The sequence below is a fragment of the Triturus cristatus genome, chromosome 8, assembly GCF_964204655.1.
Source record: "Triturus cristatus chromosome 8, aTriCri1.1, whole genome shotgun sequence".
NCBI classification, from domain to species: domain Eukaryota; kingdom Metazoa; phylum Chordata; class Amphibia; order Caudata; family Salamandridae; genus Triturus; species Triturus cristatus.
Genome location: NC_140591.1, coordinates 252266267 through 252284948, shown reverse-complemented (window position 1 = coordinate 252284948; position 18682 = coordinate 252266267). Strand labels below are relative to the sequence as shown.

Below are 18682 nucleotides of genomic sequence, written 5' to 3'. Positions count from 1 at the left end.
AGAAGAAAGACATGATAAGAAATGATCACTTGCAAATGTCAAACCTGAAAGTGATCCAGTCTTCATTAGCTTTTTCCTGGAAGCCTTGATAGAACTCTTCATATAGAGACCAGATCTCTGTGCAGCTCTCAAGATCTCGACGTATGCCGTCTGCCAGGGAGAAATCAGGAACATCCAAGTCGAAATGTAGGCAGTCCTCACTAAATAAGAATGAGAATTCTTTTTTATTCATGAGCAGTAAAGAAAGATACTTTAAACTACACAGAACACACTTTTTGTTCGATTTCTAGTGAATTTATAGCAGATAATAAAACACATATTTATTAACAAGCACTGACAAAGCCAATAGTTTTAAGGTTTTATAGAGTAAAGCGCTAACATGTTAATGAGCAGTGTACTTGGTTAAAGAGTGTGAATATTCGTTTGATATTGCTATTTATAGCTGTTTTCCCTCATATTATACATATATAAACGTGCACTTTTGTGTGTTTGTGTAATGCAATCAGCAAAGTAAAAGCAAATTCAAGTCTGGCAAATGAGGAGAATCAAAGGTGTAGCAGCAGCACTTGAAAGATTCAGATTAAATAAGCAAGAGGATCATAATCTATCTTTAATACAGTTGCCCAAGTCTTTGTAAATATAACACATCGCTATTGACAGCAAAGACAAACCTGGAGGTTAAGGCCCTGATTCCGAATTTGTATGCCTTTTCCCAACCACTGTGCAAACCTCAGTTTGTGTAGTGGTTGGAATTCAGAGTTGGGAGGTATTTACCACACCTGGTAATTGCTCGGTACGTCAAATTCCTAACCCGTCATTACATTTCATCAGATCAAACCTGCTGATTTAATAGGGGAAAACAATACAGAGACAAACAAATTACTTACCTTCGGTAGCGCATTATCTGGTAGAGACAATATCTAGCTTTTTGTTATAATTAAAGGTAAGGAATTTGCAGCTAGAAGTATATATCAGATATGTGGATGTTGGTGCTCTTAGCTACCAAAATGCACATCATTCTCCAAAAACTCTGAATAGGTGCTACTTATTACAAAATAAATTTCGAACTAAAGGCTATCAGATTTTATTAGGTGTAATAAATAGCACCTACTCTTCTAACTAACTTGGAATCAGGCGCTTCGTATAATCTATGGTTTTACAACAGAAAGATAGGTTGGTAACCTCAGTGAGATCTTTGTGTTCAATTCCTCCTTATCCATTTCTCTAAAGATGTGTATATTAGATATGTGAGCCTCTTTCTCTATGTTTCATAGTATGATACCTCTTTCTCTATGTTTCATGATAAGATGTAATAATGATGGGAGAAAAAAGGCAGGCCTGGATGACGGTCTTACTGAGAGTCCAGTTCCCGGCACATGGGGTTACCGCTTCTTTAGAAGAGCATTCTTGTTTTAGCTACAATTTCACAATGTTGTTTGCTATCCTTCCAATTGTGGGTCTACCAAATTCATCTAGGTTTCCCCAGGGAAACCAAACACATGTAGGCATTTTGCCTAAAGAGTAATAAAGTGCCAATTGACTTGGCAACAAAGTCAGCCATTTTTTACTAGCTGCATGTTGCAAACTCTGCCATCTTTCAAAGTAAATGGGAGTAAAGCACTAGCAAGCGACTTCTTAACCACAGTGACAATATACTTGGTCTCCTGCTCCAGAGGAGTGGCAGGCAAATCATTCAGGTTCTGCTTGGATGATCAGAACTGCACTACCAAACTTTCAGAAATATGGTGTGCAGAGACGAACTTCAGGTCCCCTGCCTCCATTCAATGGCACCAACTGCGAGAGTGGTCCAAGCCATAAGCACCTTGTCCAAGAGGATCTCATTAAGAGAAAGAAGAGGCGCAAGGAAGAAGAGACAGGCAGGATGTAGAATTTCTTATACAGAACAAGAAAGTTCAGGCACATTTCGGATATTTCTCATGAAAGAGGCAACCTCTTTAAGTAGGAGGAACAGAGCAAAAGTTTAACTTGAGCTCCAGAAGGGGTATGTAAGGATGACGGCATCAAGGCGGACCGGAAGGGGTCGGGGAACGAGCTGTGCCATCCCACACAACCGGAAGTGAGCAGCGGTCTAGCATCTGCCGGAACGAGCGGTGAGGGGCCTCTGACGAGTACAGAAGAGGAGAGTGAGGAGGAGAGGAGGCGGAGAGCGAGTACAGGAGAGGAGAGCGAGGAAGAGAGGAGGCGGAGAGCGAGTACAAGAGAGGAGAGCGAGGAGGAAAATGACAACGAGGAGGAGAAGACCATGAGACAGGTCCAGAGCAGTGTATATATGGCGACCAAACCCGGTGGGCTGCAGGAAGGAGAAGACTCCCCAGGTCCCTACACCACGGTCCAGGAGATGGACCTTGGCTTAAGGCGAGTACCTCTCAGGGGATTATTTTGGTGGGGGTGGTGGGGAGGCACGGGTCGGTAATACACGGGTAGAAGACAGCCTAAACGTACCACACGCCCTTTCCCACCACAATAGAATCGGTGACGGTAGCACTGCCAGGGTGTTCCGCGAAGACAACAGTGACCCCGGTCTCTTTTCTTTTCCTTCCCACCTCACGAGAAAGAGAGAGAGAGATATTCGACAAGCCTGGACTCAACCCAACCCTGACAAGCCGGAGCTGGAACCAGGTAGAGGAATTCTCCCCTATGCCATTTTTCTGTTATTTTCCCTTCCTACATCACATCCAGAACTCTGACTAGTGTTCCTTTGCAGCTTACAAGAATACAAGAATAAAAGCACAGGTCCGTTATTGCAGCGTCAGGTGGTGTGTTACAACCCTCATCCTCACAAAGTGGTGTCAGAAGTGGGATCAGTCTCAAAGTGTCGACCATGACACAACCCGTGCCCATTGAGAGTATGATCAACCAGCTGGCGGAAGGACAAAGGCACCTGCAACTGGTGTGGGAACAGCAGGTCCAAACCGCCCAAAAAGATAGAGAAGCCCTGCAGGATGCTTTGAGAGAGCAGGCCACACTGCTGACAGCAAATCAACAGCTGCAAGACACCACAATCCCATGGCGCACAGACGTAATAGTAAACACCAGAGTGTGCCCAAACGTCCCAGGGTCCGTTCTACAAAAATTACAGGAGGGAGAAGACCCCCGACTACTACTTCATTAATTTTGAGAGAGTAGCAACCACAGCAGCCTGGCCCCAGAATAGGTGTATTCAGTATATTGCCCCTCTCCTGTCATGAGAACTCCAAGCGGCATATCAGGCTGCCAACCCCAACGGTACCACTACCTTTTAAGAGGTGAAGAGGGCGATACTCGAATATTTGGGTTGTGACCAGGATTTTTATAGAACCAAATTCTGGAAGGAGAAGTGGACAACCGGAGACAACCCACGAGCTCTGTACTATAGAATCAAGGATCTGGGGAAACGGTGGCTGACATCCCACACTTCTAGGATGGAAGAAGTCACCGAAAGGGTATATATGGAACAGGTTCAAAAAGCCTTGCCAGCAAACACCCGTTCGTGGGTAAAACAACACCCCAAACTGTCTTCCACGATGGCGGTGGAACTAGCCTGCGCTTTTCACAGATCGCGGGATTTCAAGGCTGATATACCATGGGCCCCTATTGTTTCCCCGAGAAGTGCACCCCGACCTGACTCAAAACCCCTGACGGTTCCCTGTGTGTCTCTGAAACCCGTTTATCCCCCTCCTGGGAGAAGCGGGCAAGGGCCCCAATGTTACCACTGTGCAGAATGGGGACACATAGCCTGTCTGTGTCCCCATCGGGCCCCTCCTGCCGAACCCATGGAGGTGGGGTATACTAGGAGGCGGATATTCATGGCTGGGAAAGGGCCCCACCAATACAAGAAGAGTGTCCTAGTAAACGGGAAGAAACAACAGGCTCTACTGGACACTGGTTGTCATGTGACTGTGATTGACTGGGCCTTAGTATCCCGACCACACATAAGGGAGAATGAGCTCCTACATGTTACATGTGTTCACAGGGATACCAAAGCATACCCGGTAGCAGAGGTCCTGTTGGATGTAGCCAATGACCCTCACATATGGAAGGTAGGAGTCATTCCCTCTTTACCCGAGGCTGTCATTATTGGCACCGACCACCCCAGGTTTGAGCACTATCTAGATGAAAACAAAGGGGATATCACGGACTGGTTACAGGAGGCTCCATTCAGTGACAGTGACTTAGAACGCACGATGGGTAAAGAAAAAAGAGCAGGAGAGAAAGACAGAGGGAAAAGGAGGACTATCGACGGTCACATACATCACACCATGTTTTTCCTCTCTCCCTTGCAGACCCGGGTGGGGTGTACCCAGTTAGCTTCAGTACAGCCCAACGGGACAACAATACCCTTGTCCACAAGTGGGAACAGGTCCAGGAACAAGAGCCAGACCATGTAGGACCCTATTTCTTGTTAAAGAAAGGTGTGTTATATAGAGCTGTGAAAGGGGGGCCCCACTCCACTACCCAGTTGGTCGTTCCCCTTCTCTTTCGGAAGCATGTTCTACAGTTGGCCCACAACCAAACTGGGGGAGGACACTACGGCAAAGAAAACACCCTCAAGTACCTGTTGGGAAGGTTCTACTGGCCGGGAGTATACAGGGATGTGGCAAAACATTGTGCAGCCTGTGTGCGATGCCAATACACAAACCCAGAAGGAGTAAAGAAGGTCCCCTTGTTCCCCTTGCCCATTATCGACATCCCATTTAAACGGGTCGGTATGGATCTGATTGGCCCCCTGCCTCCCTCAGCCCGGGGATATAAATATATCCTGGTTATAGTTGACTATGCGAGCAGGTACCCTGAAGCTTTTCCATTACCTAGCATGACCACTCCTACTGTAGCCCAAGCCATGATATCCTTGTTTTCCTGAGTAGGATTCCCCTCTGAAATCCTCACTGATCAAGGGACCCCCTTCATGTCCCATCTATTGGCACAAGTCTGTGAGATCCTGGGAATTAAGCAAATCCGTACCTCGGCCTACCACCCCCAAACAGACGGTCTTGTAGAACGTTATAATAAGACAATTAAGCTAATGTTACGAAAAGTCATATCAGAGACAGGAAGGGACTGGGATCAAAAACTACCCCTTGCCCTCTTTGCCATAAAAACCCATGAACAGAGATCCACAGGCTACTACCCGTTCGAACTACTGTTCAGAAGAAAACCCAGGACATTGCTGGATATGGCAGCAGAACAACGGGAGGGGGAGGATGAGGAGGGACTGCCTTTGACGCGATATGCGGCTGATCTAAAATCAGCAGTAACAAAGATATGGAGCCTGGTGCATGACAATATGGAAAAAGCTCAATCTAAACAAAAAACAAAACCTACCATGATCGAAATAGCCAGTTGAGAGAATTTAAACCTGGGCAAAAGATGCTCCTTCTACTCCCGTCCACAGAGAACAAGCTGTTGACACAGTGGCAGGGGCCATACGTTATTGAAAATAAAGTAACCCCAGTCACCTATAGCATTCTCCTACCAAAGTGGGCTGGGGGCCAACAAATATATCACGTGAATCTCCTGAAAAATGGCAAGAGCCTGTAGCGCTTACTGGGGCAGGTACACCGGTATTGCTTGGGAGTACCGAAAAACCCCTGGACATTCCCACCGCCAGCACTAGAGAAAACCAGATCAAATCGGTTCCAACAGGGAATATCCTATCCTCCTACCAAAAAGCCCAGCTAATCGCTATGTTGGACTGTTTTCCTGGTCTCTTATCTTCCACGCCCGGGTTGACCACTATGGTACAACACAAAATCATACCCCTAGATCAGACTATCGTAAAACAAAAACCATACCCCATTCCAGCGGCAAGAAGAGAAGCAGTAGAGAAAGAGGTGACCGCCATGTTACAGGCCCACATTATTGAACCTTCCCAAAGCAATTGGTGCTCTCCAATTGTGATCGTACCAAAACCCGACAGTAGTCTGCGCTTCTGTATAGACTTCCGTCAAGTAAACGGAATCACCAAGTTCGATTTGTACCCTATGCCCAGAATTGATTGAACGTCTAGGGAATGCTAAGTACATGTCAACCATTGATCTGACCAAGGGTTATTGGCAGATTCCCCTGTCCCCACAGGCTATTGAAAAAACAGCCTTTTCAACCCCCTCGTGACTGTACCAGTTTAAAGTGCTCCCCTTCGGTCTACAACGGGCCCGGGCGATGTTCCAGCGGCTGATGGAACGCTTGATGAAACCCCATGTTGATTACACTGCTGCTTACTTAGACGACATCGTCGTCTTCAGCCCCTCTTGGGAGAACCATCTAAAGCACCTAACTGCCGTGTTTTTGGCTATCAAAGCAGCCGGACTCACCATAAAGCCAGAGAAATCCATGTTGAGCACAGATAACATCCAGTATCTAGGTTATATGATACAGGCAGATCTAATCAAACCTCAGATGAGCAAAATAGAGGCCATCAAAGCACTCCCTGTTCCCGAAACCACACGTGATATACGCTCTTTCCTTGGGTTCATAGGATATTACAGTAGATTCATACTGAATTTTTCCTCTCTGGCCAGCCCCCTAACCGATCTCCTGATATAGACCTACCCCTCTCGTATACCCACATGGGACGTCAAACACAAAGATAGCTTACAGGCCCTGAAACAGCCATCTGCACAGCCCCAGTGTTACGCTGTCCAGATTTCCATAAACTGTTCATCCTCCATAATGATTCTTCTGATCTGGGGCTAGGTGCCGTGCTATATCAGCCTGACTCCACCGGTGACCTGAGACCTCTTCACTACCGCTGTAGAAAATGGTCCCCCCCGGGAGACGCATTATTCAACCCTTGAAAAAGAATGCCTAGCGATAAAATGGGCCATTGAAGCACTGCAATATTACCTGTTCGTTCACTGTGCTTACAGATCATGCCCCTCTTACCTGGCTTGTACACAACAAAGACACTAATCCCCGCATCCTCAGATGGTTTTTAGCATTACAACCTTTTTCATTCCAGACAATGCACATTCCCGGAGCCCATCAAGTGAGTGCGGATTACCTGTCCAGACACCTGTCCAATGAATGGCATTCTTGGGAAGGGAGATCTGTAAGGGTGACGGCATCAATGCGGACTGGAAGGGGTCGGGGAACGAGCCGTGCCATCCCGCACAACCGGAGGAAAGCAGCGGTCTAGCGTCTGCCGGAATGAGCCGAGAGGGGCCTCTGACGAGTACGGAAGAGGAGAGCGAGGAGGAGAGGAGGTGGAGAGCGAGTACGGGAGAGAAGAGCGAGGAGGAAAACAACGACAAGGAGAAGAAGACGAGACAGGTCCAGAGGAGTGTATATATGGCGACCAAACCTGGTGGGCTGCAGGAAGGAGAAGACGCCCCAGGTCCCTAAACCACAGTCCAGGAGACGGACCATGGCTTAAGACGAGTACCTCTCAGGGGATCATTTTGGTGGGGGTGGTGGGGAGGCACGAGTTCGGTAATGCACGGGTAGAAAACAGCCAAAACGTCCCACACGCTCTTTCCCACCACGATAGAATTGGTGACGGCAGCACTGCCAGGGTGTTCCACGAAGACACCATTGACCGCGGTCTCTTTTCTTTTCCTTCCCACCTCACGAGAAAGAGAGAGAGAGATCCGACCAGCCTGGACTCAACCCAACTCTGACGACCCGGAGCTGGAACCATAGAGAGGAATTCTCCCCAAAGCATTTTTTTGTTATTTTCCAGCTTACAAGAATACAAGAATAAAAGCACATGTCCCTTATTGCAGAGTCAGGTGGTCTGTTACAACCCTCATCCCCACAAAGTATCTATCTTTAGGATGGGGCGAAATTGTAAGCATCTATATGACATCAAATTCAGGCAGAGGACATGTAGCCTGGGGAGCTGTTTTCAATTTGAAAGAGGCTCGCACAATTAATTATTCCTAGGCCAATTCTGTTGTAGGTTTAAACCTATAACAACTGATAAAACCTCACTGAATGGGAAACAGCCCTCATCAGTGTAAACATATAAACACAGATTTACATCTGCACAACCACAAACTAAAATGTCATTTAATGAAAGGAAAGTGAGAGTACGAGTCATTTTTATTTATTCCTGAATGGGCCAACACAAAAGACTGGTGTGAAATTATTCTGCAGGTAGTTTGTTTAGAGATGTCACTAAAATATTGTTTCTTCTTCCTTTTATTTCCACCAGTCTTCTGTGCTTGAATAAAAGGTGCAGGGTTGAAAAGCAAATTTTTGGGCTGGTTTAATTATTTTTTACACTGTAGAGAATCTGTTAAAAATGTTTTATCTTTTGGCAGTGTATAATTCCTTCACTCATCTTGGCCATGATATACTATCACATTTACCCAAAGGATCAGAATGTGTAAAATCCTTTGATACATCAACCCCCTATTCTAACAGGTCAGTATTGATAGCAGGTCAACTGTAAAACACCTCAGACTTTAAACATTCATTACAATGTGTATGTGTGAAAAGAGAGCTGTCACCATGGACATGGAATAGTGGTGAAAACATAACACAAGACTTTACACATACCAACAAAACTCATTGCTACAAGGTGACCCATTGTTAGGTGTGGTATCGTCAGTAAATTCTGACTTTTGTCCCAACTGCACTTTACTGCTGGGGTTTTTGACCCATAGTTACAATGTTAACAGGAAAAATTTCAAGTTCCAGAAAAAGGTCTGTTAAAAGCTCAGGACTGAATTAAAGTGAGACATTTGCCATGTGGGCACTTGCCTGCTATAAAAGTCTACACAACAGCAGCACCATTGTAATATATAGTCAGGCAAAGAGTGCTGAAAAGCCACGGTGGGCATGCATAAAGCATTAGGTTTCAGGTGCCTTAGAAATGAGACCTACAAATTAATCTGGGGAAATTCAAAATTAGAAAGCTTTTAGGAAGTACTTTGCTGTTGGCATACTTGGTCATAGTATTCAGTAAGGAGTGGGTGAATGACCCCCAACTGTGTCCAATAATTTAATTATTAAAGCATTTGAATATAGCTCTTACTTTTTTGTTAAACAGTCTAACATAAGTCCTTTGGACACACTGCCAATGGAAAGAAAATAACAATACATAACCTGCATTATTTTTCCTTCAAATTAAATATAAGCTTTATAACAATCACTGCAAAAAACATGTTTTGTAAACACTGGAAAACAGTTTCTATTTTTGGGGTTAGGCGGCTGAATTAACACAGATTAGCACTGATTTCAAAATGTTTAGAAAACACTGATATAGACAACTGAAATCCACAAAAAATAAACACTAAAAACAGGACAGAAAAGGTATTAGGACGGAGGACTTTCGTTTATGATGCTTTTTCTGTCTCTGTTGTGAAGACTTCTCCTTGTAATGCTCCCTTTTAGAAGTTTTACCTGCGAAAGGCAATTTGGAGGGCAACAATACCACAGTTTGCATCTCTAAACCATGAATGATTTGTCTTCCGAATCTTGGATTGCCTTAGACGGCATGATACCACACTAGTCAGAGGATCTGGACTTGTGCTTGAGGCCTTGACACCAAGTGTTGGTGACTAGAAACCAAATACAGACATAGTGGGCGGCCAGAGATCTACATCAGTTGTAGACAGGTGTGATAATCTTTGAAGCCTAACACTTTCTGATTCAACATAGCCCTAACTATACACGGCAAAAAAGTTAGAATTTAAAGAATGTGGGTTCCGATGTATCAAATGGTTTTTTCTATTCTGTCTCGAAGAGAAAGCATTGATACATAAGAGATCAAGTCAGTAAAACCCCAAAGAAAGAAGCTTCGAATTGGTGCTTTAGGGTGTGACAAAAGGAACTGACATCAACATGGAAATGGCGTCTTAGAAGGCTATGTGATGCTATCTCTGGAGAAGGGTCTGGAGCCATGTAATGCCATTTGTTGGCAGTGGAGAGGTTTTGTAAGGCTTCTGGATCTAGTTTGGAGTATGGGAGTATGCAGAGGTGAGATATCTGCATGCAGAAGTATCAATCGGAAGTTACTGAAATGATTATGAAGAAAGAAACAAACAATATTCATGTATGTTTGCCTGGAGATTCTGTGTTGTTTGGACAAAATATTGGATAAGAAATATCAAGTTGCAATAATATCGGAGGAAAAATATTGTGATACAAAAGTATTGTGATGCAGAATTATTGTTTTCAAGAATAGTGATTTTTCAGGTAAATGATATAGTTTTCAATATTAGTGTTGTTAATATCGTTTTCAATAATATAGTTCTAAAAAATATTGTTTTTTAACTATCTTTATGTATGTTAGTACATATATAAATTTTATGTGTTTTATTTGTATAATTGTTCCCTTCTAACATCATCTCATACCATTTACTATTCCGATCCCCTAAAACAAGCACTTCTAAACCCTTCCCTCTGACTCTTCCCCCTCCACCTCCCTTTTACTCATTCTAAGACTTCTTCTACTGCTATGAGCTCCAAAAAATCCCTCCACTATCCTTTTCAATCCAAATATCAGACTAACATGTCTAACACTCAAATTTCATATTTCACTATACTAATTCACCACTAATCCTTTATGGGTTCCGGAGTAGCGTGCTACTCGATGAAAAAGCACTTCAACACCCCATCAGGGGTAGCAAGCGATATATAAATGCAAACCTTTTTCCCTCTTCTATCCCTCCACTATCCTTCTTAATCCAAATAACTGACTAACATATCTACCACTCAAATTACTTTTGTTTTTTACTATACTAATTCACCACTAATACTTTATAGGTTCCGAAGTAGCATAGTACTCGCAAAACAGTGCTTTGAGGCCTAATTAGGGGTAGTAAGCACTATATAAATGCATTTACAATACAAAACGATCATATTTTTAAATCTAGTTTGTAATTTTAGGTAATTTAGAAGTTTTTCATGTAATTGCTAATGGTAATTTATATTGTTGTAGTGGGATTCTAGGTGCTAGGCTGTATGGTGAGAAGTTAATTATATTAATGAATTGATCATTAATTATGTAAATTGTGTAATAATTGTATTTTTTAAGTTATATGTTAGGTGTGGGCTGCTGGGTGTGTAGGAGTACAGGGTGAGAAGTTAATTAAGTAATAATAAATTAGAAACAATCGCAATGGACCGCACTCCGCTAGCCCCTCCTCCGGGTCGCCCCAAGGGAAGCTGGTACATGAAGTTCTTGAGTGGTTCACCCCAGTGGGTGCAAGTAAGTACTTGTTGAACTGATGATCTCTGATGGAGTTCTTGAGTGGTTCACCCCAGTGGGTGCAAGTAAGTACTTGTTGAACTGATGATCTCTAGACCCGATACATGTCCCGGGTTTTAAAATATCACCCGAGACATGGCTCGGGTTTCGGGATAACTTCCCTCATCAGTAGAGAAAATAGTTAGGGGTGGAAGAGAGGGCCGCCAAGCAACCGTCAAAGGCCTCAGTGCCCGCACAGGCACGCAGGTGCGTCGTCCAGGAGCTCGTCAGCTCAAAGCTCGAGGGAGCCATTTTTAGAAACAATCGCAATGGACCGCACTCCGCTAGCCCCTCCTCCGGGTCGCCCCAAGGGAAGCTGGTACATGAAGTTCTTGAGTGGTTCACCCCAGTGGGTGCAAGTAAGTACTTGTTGAACTGATGATCTCTGATGGAGTTCTTGAGTGGTTCACCCCAGTGGGTGCAAGTAAGTACTTGTTGAACTGATGATCTCTAGACCCGATACATGTCCCGGGTTTTAAAATATCACCCGAGACATGGCTCGGGTTTCGGGATAACTTCCCTCATCAGTAGAGAAAATAGTTAGGGGTGGAAGAGAGGGCCGCCAAGCAACCGTCAAAGGCCTCAGTGCCCGCACAGGCACGCAGGTGCGTCGTCCAGGAGCTCGTCAGCTCAAAGCTCGAGGGAGCCATTTTTAGAAACAATCGCAATGGACCGCACTCCGCTAGCCCCTCCTCCGGGTCGCCCCAAGGGAAGCTGGTACATGAAGTTCTTGAGTGGTTCACCCCAGTGGGTGCAAGTAAGTACTTGTTGAACTGATGATCTCTGATGGAGTTCTTGAGTGGTTCACCCCAGTGGGTGCAAGTAAGTACTTGTTGAACTGATGATCTCTAGACCCGATACATGTCCCGGGTTTTAAAATATCACCCGAGACATGGCTCGGGTTTCTGGATAACTTCCCTCATCAGTAGAGAAAATAGTTAGGGGTGGAAGAGAGGGCCGCCAAGCAACCGTCAAAGGCCTCAGTGCCCGCACAGGCACGCAGGTGCGTCGTCCAGGAGCTCGTCAGCTCAAAGCTCGAGGGAGCCATTTTTAGAAACAATCGCAATGGACCGCACTCCGCTAGCCCCTCCTCCGGGTCGCCCCAAGGGAAGCTGGTACATGAAGTTCTTGAGTGGTTCACCCCAGTGGGTGCAAGTAAGTACTTGTTGAACTGATGATCTCTGATGGAGTTCTTGAGTGGTTCACCCCAGTGGGTGCAAGTAAGTACTTGTTGAACTGATGATCTCTAGACCCGATACATGTCCCGGGTTTTAAAATATCACCCGAGACATGGCTCGGGTTTCGGGATAACTTCCCTCATCAGTAGAGAAAATAGTTAGGGGTGGAAGAGAGGGCCGCCAAGCAACCGTCAAAGGCCTCAGTGCCCGCACAGGCACGCAGGTGCGTCGTCCAGGAGCTCGTCAGCTCAAAGCTCGAGGGAGCCATTTTTAGAAACAATCGCAATGGACCGCACTCCGCTAGCCCCTCCTCCGGGTCGCCCCAAGGGAAGCTGGTACATGAAGTTCTTGAGTGGTTCACCCCAGTGGGTGCAAGTAAGTACCTGTTGAACTGATGATCTCTGATGGAGTTCTTGAGTGGTTCACCCCAGTGGGTGCAAGTAAGTACTTGTTGAACTGATGATCTCTAGACCCGATACATGTCCCGGGTTTTAAAATATCACCCGAGACATGGCTCGGGTTTCGGGATAACTTCCCTCATCAGTAGAGAAAATAGTTAGGGGTGGAAGAGAGGGCCGCCAAGCAACCGTCAAAGGCCTCAGTGCCCGCACAGGCACGCAGGTGCGTCGTCCAGGAGCTCGTCAGCTCAAAGCTCGAGGGAGCCATTTTTAGAAACAATCGCAATGGACCGCACTCCGCTAGCCCCTCCTCCGGGTCGCCCCAAGGGAAGCTGGTACATGAAGTTCTTGAGTGGTTCACCCCAGTGGGTGCAAGTAAGTACTTGTTGAACTGATGATCTCTGATGGAGTTCTTGAGTGGTTCACCCCAGTGGGTGCAAGTAAGTACTTGTTGAACTGATGATCTCTAGACCCGATACATGTCCCGGGTTTTAAAATATCACCCGAGACATGGCTCGGGTTTCGGGATAACTTCCCTCATCAGTAGAGAAAATAGTTAGGGGTGGAAGAGAGGGCCGCCAAGCAACCGTCAAAGGCCTCAGTGCCCGCACAGGCACGCAGGTGCGTCGTCCAGGAGCTCGTCAGCTCAAAGCTCGAGGGAGCCATTTTTAGAAACAATCGCAATGGACCGCACTCCGCTAGCCCCTCCTCCGGGTCGCCCCAAGGGAAGCTGGTACATGAAGTTCTTGAGTGGTTCACCCCAGTGGGTGCAAGTAAGTACTTGTTGAACTGATGATCTCTGATGGAGTTCTTGAGTGGTTCACCCCAGTGGGTGCAAGTAAGTACTTGTTGAACTGATGATCTCTAGACCCGATACATGTCCCGGGTTTTAAAATATCACCCGAGACATGGCTCGGGTTTCGGGATAACTTCCCTCATCAGTAGAGAAAATAGTTAGGGGTGGAAGAGAGGGCCGCCAAGCAACCGTCAAAGGCCTCAGTGCCCGCACAGGCACGCAGGTGCGTCGTCCAGGAGCTCGTCAGCTCAAAGCTCGAGGGAGCCATTTTTAGAAACAATCGCAATGGACCGCACTCTGCTAGCCCCTCCTCCGGGTCGCCCCAAGGGAAGCTGGTACATGAAGTTTGTGAGTGGTTCACCCCAGTGGGTGCAAGTAAGTACTTGTTGAACTGATGATCTCTGATGGAGTTCTTGAGTGGTTCACCCCAGTGGGTGCAAGTAAGTACTTGTTGAACTGATGATCTCTAGACCCGATACATGTCCCGGGTTTTAAAATATCACCCGAGACATGGCTCGGGTTTCGGGATAACTTCCCTCATCAGTAGAGAAAATAGTTAGGGGTGGAAGAGAGGGCCGCCAAGCAACCGTCAAAGGCCTCAGTGCCCGCACAGGCACGCAGGTGCGTCGTCCAGGAGCTCGTCAGCTCAAAGCTCGAGGGAGCCATTTTTAGAAACAATCGCAATGGACCGCACTCCGCTAGCCCCTCCTCCGGGTCGCCCCAAGGGAAGCTGGTACATGAAGTTCTTGAGTGGTTCACCCCAGTGGGTGCAAGTAAGTACTTGTTGAACTGATGATCTCTGATGGAGTTCTTGAGTGGTTCACCCCAGTGGGTGCAAGTAAGTACTTGTTGAACTGATGATCTCTAGACCCGATACATGTCCCGGGTTTTAAAATATCACCCGAGACATGGCTCGGGTTTCGGGATAACTTCCCTCATCAGTAGAGAAAATAGTTAGGGGTGGAAGAGAGGGCCGCCAAGCAACCGTCAAAGGCCTCAGTGCCCGCACAGGCACGCAGGTGCGTCGTCCAGGAGCTCGTCAGCTCAAAGCTCGAGGGAGCCATTTTTAGAAACAATCGCAATGGACCGCACTCCGCTAGCCCCTCCTCCGGGTCGCCCCAAGGGAAGCTGGTACATGAAGTTCTTGAGTGGTTCACCCCAGTGGGTGCAAGTAAGTACTTGTTGAACTGATGATCTCTGATGGAGTTCTTGAGTGGTTCACCCCAGTGGGTGCAAGTAAGTACTTGTTGAACTGATGATCTTTAGACCCGATACATGTCCCGGGTTTTAAAATATCACCCGAGACATGGCTCGGGTTTCGGGATAACTTCCCTCATCAGTAGAGAAAATAGTTAGGGGTGGAAGAGAGGGCCGCCAAGCAACCGTCAAAGGCCTCAGTGCCCGCACAGGCACGCAGGTGCGTCGTCCAGGAGCTCGTCAGCTCAAAGCTCGAGGGAGCCATTTTTAGAAACAATCGCAATGGACCGCACTCCGCTAGCCCCTCCTCCGGGTCGCCCCAAGGGAAGCTGGTACATGAAGTTCTTGAGTGGTTCACCCCAGTAGGTGCAAGTAAGTACTTGTTGAACTGATGATCTCTGATGGAGTTCTTGAGTGGTTCACCCCAGTGGGTGCAAGTAAGTACTTGTTGAACTGATGATCTCTAGACCCGATACATGTCCCGGGTTTTAAAATATCACCCGAGACATGGCTCGGGTTTCGGGATAACTTCCCTCATCAGTAGAGAAAATAGTTAGGGGTGGAAGAGAGGGCCGCCAAGCAACCGTCAAAGGCCTCAGTGCCCGCACAGGCACGCAGGTGCGTCGTCCAGGAGCTCGTCAGCTCAAAGCTCGAGGGAGCCATTTTTAGAAACAATCGCAATGGACCGCACTCCGCTAGCCCCTCCTCCGGGTCGCCCCAAGGGAAGCTGGTACATGAAGTTCTTGAGTGGTTCACCCCAGTGGGTGCAAGTAAGTACTTGTTGAACTGATGATCTCTGATGGAGTTCTTGAGTGGTTCACCCCAGTGGGTGCAAGTAAGTACTTGTTGAACTGATGATCTCTAGACCCGATACATGTCCCGGGTTTTAAAATATCACCCGAGACATGGCTCGGGTTTCGGGATAACTTCCCTCATCAGTAGAGAAAATAGTTAGGGGTGGAAGAGAGGGCCGCCAAGCAACCGTCAAAGGCCTCAGTGCCCGCACAGGCACGCAGGTGCGTCGTCCAGGAGCTCGTCAGCTCAAAGCTCGAGGGAGCCATTTTTAGAAACAATCGCAATGGACCGCACTCCGCTAGCCCCTCCTCCGGGTCGCCCCAAGGGAAGCTGGTACATGAAGTTCTTGAGTGGTTCACCCCAGTGGGTGCAAGTAAGTACTTGTTGAACTGATGATCTCTGATGGAGTTCTTGAGTGGTTCACCCCAGTGGGTGCAAGTAAGTACTTGTTGAACTGATGATCTCTAGACCCGATACATGTCCCGGGTTTTAAAATATCACCCGAGACATGGCTCGGGTTTCGGGATAACTTCCCTCATCAGTAGAGAAAATAGTTAGGGGTGGAAGAGAGGGCCGCCAAGCAACCGTCAAAGGCCTCAGTGCCCGCACAGGCACGCAGGTGCGTCGTCCAGGAGCTCGTCAGCTCAAAGCTCGAGGGAGCCATTTTTAGAAACAATCGCAATGGACCGCACTCCGCTAGCCCCTCCTCCGGGTCGCCCCAAGGGAAGCTGGTACATGAAGTTCTTGAGTGGTTCACCCCAGTGGGTGCAAGTAAGTACTTGTTGAACTGATGATCTCTGATGGAGTTCTTGAGTGGTTCACCCCAGTGGGTGCAAGTAAGTATTTGTTGAACTGATGATCTCTAAACCCGATACATGTCCCGGGTTTTAAAATATCACCCGAGATATGGCTCGGGTTTCGGGATAACTTCCCTCATCAGTAGAGAAAATAGTTAGGGGTGGAAGAGAGGGCCGCCAAGCAACCGTCAAAGGCCTCAGTGCCCGCACAGGCACGCAGGTGCGTCGTCCAGGAGCTCGTCAGCTCAAAGCTCGAGGGAGCCATTTTTAGAAACAATCGCAATGGACCGCACTCCGCTAGCCCCTCCTCCGGGTCGCCCCAAGGGAAGCTGGTACATGAAGTTCTTGAGTGGTTCACCCCAGTGGGTGCAAGTAAGTACTTGTTGAACTGATGATCTCTGATGGAGTTCTTGAGTGGTTCACCCCAGTGGGTGCAAGTAAGTACTTGTTGAACTGATGATCTCTAGACCCGATACATGTCCCGGGTTTTAAAATATCACCCGAGACATGGCTCGGGTTTCGGGATAACTTCCCTCATCAGTAGAGAAAATAGTTAGGGGTGGAAGAGAGGGCCGCCAAGCAACCGTCAAAGGCCTCAGTGCCCGCACAGGCACGCAGGTGCGTCGTCCAGGAGCTCGTCAGCTCAAAGCTCGAGGGAGCCATTTTTAGAAACAATCGCAATGGACCGCACTCCGCTAGCCCCTCCTCCGGGTCGCCCCAAGGGAAGCTGGTACATGAAGTTCTTGAGTGGTTCACCCCAGTGGGTGCAAGTAAGTACTTGTTGAACTGATGATCTCTGATGGAGTTCTTGAGTGGTTCACCCCAGTGGGTGCAAGTAAGTACTTGTTGAACTGATGATCTCTAGACCCGATACATGTCCCGGGTTTTAAAATATCACCCGAGACATGGCTCGGGTTTCGGGATAACTTCCCTCATCAGTAGAGAAAATAGTTAGGGGTGGAAGAGAGGGCCGCCAAGCAACCGTCAAAGGCCTCAGTGCCCGCACAGGCACGCAGGTGCGTCGTCCAGGAGCTCGTCAGCTCAAAGCTCGAGGGAGCCATTTTTAGAAACAATCGCAATGGACCGCACTCCGCTAGCCCCTCCTCCGGGTCGCCCCAAGGGAAGCTGGTACATGAAGTTCTTGAGTGGTTCACCCCAGTGGGTGCAAGTAAGTACTTGTTGAACTGATGATCTCTGATGGAGTTCTTGAGTGGTTCACCCCAGTGGGTGCAAGTAAGTACTTGTTGAACTGATGATCTCTAGACCCGATACATGTCCCGGGTTTTAAAATATCACCCGAGACATGGCTCGGGTTTCGGGATAACTTCCCTCATCAGTAGAGAAAATAGTTAGGGGTGGAAGAGAGGGCCGCCAAGCAACCGTCAAAGGCCTCAGTGCCCGCACAGGCACGCAGGTGCGTCGTCCAGGAGCTCGTCAGCTCAAAGCTCGAGGGAGCCATTTTTAGAAACAATCGCAATGGACCGCACTCCGCTAGCCCCTCCTCCGGGTCGCCCCAAGGGAAGCTGGTACATGAAGTTCTTGAGTGGTTCACCCCAGTGGGTGCAAGTAAGTACTTGTTGAACTGATGATCTCTGATGGAGTTCTTGAGTGGTTCACCCCAGTGGGTGCAAGTAAGTACTTGTTGAACTGATGATCTCTAGACCCGATACATGTCCCGGGTTTTAAAATATCACCCGAGACATGGCTCGGGTTTCGGGATAACTTCCCTCATCAGTAGAGAAAATAGTTAGGGGTGGAAGAGAGGGCCGCCAAGCAACCGTCAAAGGCCTCAGTGCCCGCACAGGCACGCAGGTGCGTCGTCCAGGAGCTCGTCAGCTCAAAGCTCGAGGGAGCCAATTTTAGAAACAATCGCAATGGACCGCACTCCGCTAGCCCCTCCTCCGGGTCGCCCCAAGGGAAGCTGGTACATGAAGTTCTTGAGTGGTTCACCCCAGTGGGTGCAAGTAAGTACTTGTTGAACTGATGATCTCTGATGGAGTTCTTGAGTGGTTCACCCCAGTGGGTGCAAGTAAGTACTTGTTGAACTGATGATCTCTAGACCCGATACATGTCCCGGGTTTTAAAATATCACCCGAGACATGGCTCGGGTTTCGGGATAACTTCCCTCATCAGTAGAGAAAATAGTTAGGGGTGGACCTGCTCCCTGCTGACGAGAGGCAACTACCTCGAAACACGTGTCCAGGGATGGCTAATGCGACACATACTTTTCTACATACACCGTGGCATAGGCGTACTCGCCGTCGCCACTACATTGACCACAGTTCCTTGGGGCAACTTGCTGGTGTGACAAGCAGAGTGCGACCAAC

At 47.5% G+C, this 18682-nt stretch overlaps 1 protein-coding gene across 1 annotated transcript in view; it reads right to left on the bottom strand.

The window, feature by feature from the left end:
• DYNC2H1 (dynein cytoplasmic 2 heavy chain 1) overlaps positions 1-18682 on the bottom strand; it is a 1714832-nt gene that overhangs the window by 1326192 nt on the left and 369958 nt on the right. Inside the window, exon 23 of the mRNA XM_085621461.1 lies at positions 45-200. Within this exon, the coding sequence (XP_085477587.1) occupies positions 45-200 (156 nt within the window). The remainder of the gene's footprint in view (positions 1-44; positions 201-18682) is intronic.